The sequence below is a fragment of the Opisthorchis viverrini genome (assembly GCF_000715545.1).
Source record: "Opisthorchis viverrini unplaced genomic scaffold opera_v5_35, whole genome shotgun sequence".
In the NCBI taxonomy this organism is placed as follows: Eukaryota; Metazoa; Platyhelminthes; class Trematoda; order Opisthorchiida; family Opisthorchiidae; genus Opisthorchis; species Opisthorchis viverrini.
The window spans coordinates 1,117,864-1,122,414 of record NW_008751691.1 but is presented as its reverse complement, the minus strand read 5'-3'; the positions used below and the strand labels follow the sequence as shown (position 1 = coordinate 1,122,414).

At 42.3% G+C, this 4,551-nt stretch overlaps 1 protein-coding gene across 1 annotated transcript in view; it reads right to left on the bottom strand.

Annotated features, from left to right (window-relative positions):
• Positions 1-2,182: 2,182 nt before the first annotated feature.
• T265_02737 (hypothetical protein) overlaps positions 2,183-4,551 on the bottom strand; it is a gene marked incomplete at both ends in the record, with an annotated part of 34,326 nt that continues 31,957 nt past the window's right edge. The window contains 2 exons of the mRNA XM_009167052.1: positions 2,183-2,489; positions 4,183-4,370. Of these exons, the coding sequence (XP_009165316.1) occupies positions 2,439-2,489; positions 4,183-4,370 (239 nt within the window). The remainder of the gene's footprint in view (positions 2,490-4,182; positions 4,371-4,551) is intronic.

The following is a 4,551-nucleotide window of genomic DNA, read 5'->3' as shown; positions in this document are numbered from 1 at the left end:
GTGAAGATACTCTAAGCCTAAAAGCCGAGAAGCAGTGTACAAATGTTTCAAGCTTATTAAGAACTAGTAGTAGCGCACGTCTCATGAATCTCGGGGGCGACTGGAGCTTGTGACCTCCTGGCTAGTGAATAACTCATATGTAGACAGAACGTAGCGTCAGTCATCGTTCAATCACGGAATCCATGTTGTGACTAGTAAACTAATCACATTACTGCGCAGCTGCATGCAGCCAAACGCTTGAACGATGGGCCAAGAGGTCGTGAGTTTGAATCTCTTTGAAGATTCGTGAGACGCGTGCAGCAAAGACTGGCTTCACATGCGGCACAAAATCCCTACCAGTAAATAGTTATAATTGCTGATGAAAATTTCCGCGATATTCAACAGGGACCTGATAGTTACCAGTTTGCATCTTGCATAACCGATAAGTGGATAGGGACAATCTGGTGATCGATATGTTCTACATTCACTTAGTGTGCCCCCACCGCCTAATGCGACGTTTCACAGTCTCTTCCACGTTTGCGTTTAAATTGTCAATCTCCTAATCTTGCCACTACCTCAACTCGATTCTGGTTCTGATCGACGTGAGACTCTTCATCATACTATTCCATTCATTTCATACGCTTTTTCCATGGTTGAGCAATGTCTGCAACATTTTGCAAATTATTCCTTCACTATATTTGCTCAACATTGCATTAAACTATTGGATCACGTGACCTTATTAGTGTCATCTCTTATGGCATTGTTATTCAGTGGATTTCCGTCCGTCAGCCTCAAGGACAACGTATTCCTCAATCACAGCGATTGATTTACTTATTACTCAGAGCTGTATCATCAACCCACCTATGCCGATGATGTCCGCTGTGATGCTGAACTTGCCTTGGTATGAATCTGTGCTACTTGAATACTTCCCGGATTTTCGACACAGGCTGGTTTCACTTACAGGATAAAATCCCAGTTGGAAAACTGCCAAATCTCCTCACACTACCACCGAGGAGCCCATTTTCTTCGGAAACCTCTGAATGACCAGATAAATGAAAAATTCTGGTGGTTTTCTTTTTAACTTTACAAGGCTCAGTGCATAAACCGGAAGAGGTGTACTACTTATATATGTCAAAGTAGTATACCATCCAGTGTCCTGGTTTATTAACGCCGTGTGTGAAAAACAGTACTAAATTTGATGAAAGAAACTACTCACAAAATTGCTGAAAACTCTTCGACAGCCCAAGACCGGTTTCGCCCTTCTTGGTGCTCATCAGGTAGGCGCAGTTCCCGAGTTTCCCTCAACCTTATGTTCTACTTGAACCCAAATTGGACTGTTTCCGTGTATTTGAGTGTATTTTTTGAGTACTACATTTGCTTTTAACTGGAACTGCAGCTCTAAAACCTGTATCACTTTTCTACTACTGTTAGGCTCGTGTAGTAGCCAGCGCTTACGTAGTTCAGTTTCGACGAATGTTGATGTCGAGAGTCTAATCCCACGAAAATATGAAGATGTAGCCTGAGGGAAAATTTTGAAAGTATGTGGGAATGCTTGACGTCAGAAAGTGGGTTTTTGGTTGACGCTGTGATTTGTCATACAGAGATCTCCCCGGGGATGCCCTAATTCCCCACCTGATCTTTCAGGCTTTTGGGCACTCTGGTTTAGAACTAACAAGATGCCCTCATATGATTTTGAGATAGTTACTTGAGACAAGTGAGGGGAAGGGGAACTGCAAAACAAGTGGTCACAAACGTTGATCTGTAAAGTAGGTTCGAAAACTGGATAGTCACTTGTGATTCACTATTAGAAACACTAGTTTACTCACGTGAACCCCTTTCTCTTCCCAGTAAAAAAAATTGAGCTAAGGGTCTCGTCGACAGATCACACAGGCAGAATGTTATGATACGAGGTGAGCAGACTTTTGGTATTATTGGGTTTCATCTTATGCTGAGAATCTCTTCAAATGATACTTAAATACAGAAAACCACGACCAGCACCTCGAACGATTCCAGAGACTGCCTGTAATATTCTCCAGAGGTGGCGCAGACCTGGCGAGGGATCGATCGTTTTGTTTTAAAACCACCCCTACTTTATGTACTACTGTTCAACCGCTAGTAGTGTAAAATGTTTATTTGTAATCAATCTGAGTGGATCAGGCAGCAAACCTGCTCGACAGTATGGAGAAGGAAAGCTAGGTTTTACTGGAAAATGCTTTTATTAACAACCAAGGATGGATGAAATCCGACAATCAAATGAATATGGCATCCATTGTTGGACCACCATTGATTGCCGCAGTTAACGTTTTTCACAAGGATATATGGAATACATGAGTGCATAAAAGTCGAACTTTATGCTTCGAAAAGGCATGAACAAAAAAGGTGAGGAATGAGGAGGAAACGAAGACAACTCTGGTTATTCATCCGAATGCACGTTGGTTTGGGTTGGATACTCCACTTGTTTAAACGACATCGATGCATATGGTCAAAATTGTGAATATTACCACGAGAAGCTGCAAGGAAAATGATGCCAGCATGTCTCTCAGCAGCATCACACAAATTTATCGGTCCTAGAAAAAACTTCTAAAAGGATAACGAGGAATTACTGTTTACCATTCACCAAGCAATCAGCATCATCCTCGACAGCATGACATCAGTGTTCAACACCGATGCTTCACTGCCGTACAACCACGATTTATTTGAAAGCCTTATTGTAAAGAAAAGAATAAAGGTGGACGGGGGATGGACTTAGTGCTAGCTTAACACAATCATTCCGAGGTGCCTACACCTCCAGACATTTACTCAGGCAATCTGGATAGAAACTGCCAACAAGAACGCCACTGACATCGGTTGGGAGCCATATCTTGTAGTGTCTCCAACCAGGCACAGTGAGGAGCACGCGGTCCCCATCCTGGAAGGCGAGTAGCACCGACAGCACCCAAGCGTTTCGTGATCTCCTTCATACTCCTCTACCAAGTCAAGGATAGGCCCCCTCTCTGTTTACGCCACTCCGGATTGGGCATGGAAAACAGTACTCTCTTCGGCAAACGATGGTTCGGCATACGCAACCCATGTCCCAACCAACGCAGCTTATGGTGCTGGACACATTCTTCAATGGAAGTACCCGTTGCGCACTGGTTGTTTTTAATATTCTGGGTTGACGTGTTACAATTTAATCGTCAACTGACACACACTGTGCACGTTTGCCGTATTATTTTACTAGATCAAAACGTACCGATTTTTAGAGAATAAGCCTTTTGGCAAAAATAACAATACCAGTGTACCTGGATGGAAACGTAATAGTTTACTAATAGATCAGCACAGACTAGGAGTTCTCCGTCTAGAAGGATTTCCGCTTCAAATGAATTTGCATAGTTAGGCGGATCCGAATGGTAATACCAATGTATGCGCTTTACGTTTCAAATTAAATGTACTTAGGTACAATGGTTAACGTTCTGAAAAAAGATGGGACTGATCAGTGTTACGTTCATATGATACTACTTACAGGGTTGACGAATGCCCTACCTGTCCCATCCGTTCGGCGTTGATCAGGCTAACAAATTTTCCTCAATCTCATTCTGCTTTTACACAGTAAATTGGACTTTGTAGAGCTAAATTTCATCTGAAAAGACTCAGGTGAACACTCCTCTTCAGCTATTCGTCAATTGAATGCCCAGCACAAAGACCACATCATAGTTTCTCTGCATTGATATTTGGTATGCCAGTAGACTATGTAGATGGGAGCGCGTCATATATCAGTACCGTGATGTCCTGTGTGTAGGTCAAACGGTGTACTGTGAGGTTGATTTGCGCAACACAGGGAATGTTTCTTTGAGTTTATCGTTGAAAACATCTGAGTAGGCATGTCGAGTTCCCCTTCGATGAGACTGCTATGGGATAATCATGTGAGGATAATGTAGCCAGCACACATGCCAGTGAAATTTTCACGTCCAAACAAAATGATTATGCCACTGTGTAACAAAGATGACTATGTGATTGCCACTGAAACTTTGAAATACTGGTGTCAAGCACAGCACACAAACTGAGTCAAATTTTCAGTAGCTGGAACATTGTGTTATTCAGTCTTAGGCGGCTGAACTTATAATCCTGTCTGTCCCTCTGGTTTTCCGATCAGATACAGAGCAGTCTATAATAGTTATAAGAAAAAACAACTCGCTGAAAACACCCAACGTTATAAACACTTACCAAAATTACGAATGCTCCAATCAGACCGTAAGCAAGGTAGTTCATGTAATAAATGAAGTTCGATTTGAGTGGATCTTTGCATCCCACGTGGACATAACTATTAGCGCTGGTGAACGTCGCTGGGCAGCCAACACCAGTGATTTGATATTTGTCATTCATCATACAGCAAGGAATTGGCGCTGTCAAACCTGATTATTAGAACGGCACACGTGTCAGCATAACTGTGGCGAAAACGGGCGAGCTCACTAATGATTCTCAACAAACACAATATTGGAACAAACTAGACAGTACCTTGGTTGAATATCTGTATTGCTCACTATTCATCTCTGTTTTGTGAAATATCTCAAAATTAAGTACTGGATGCTTTGG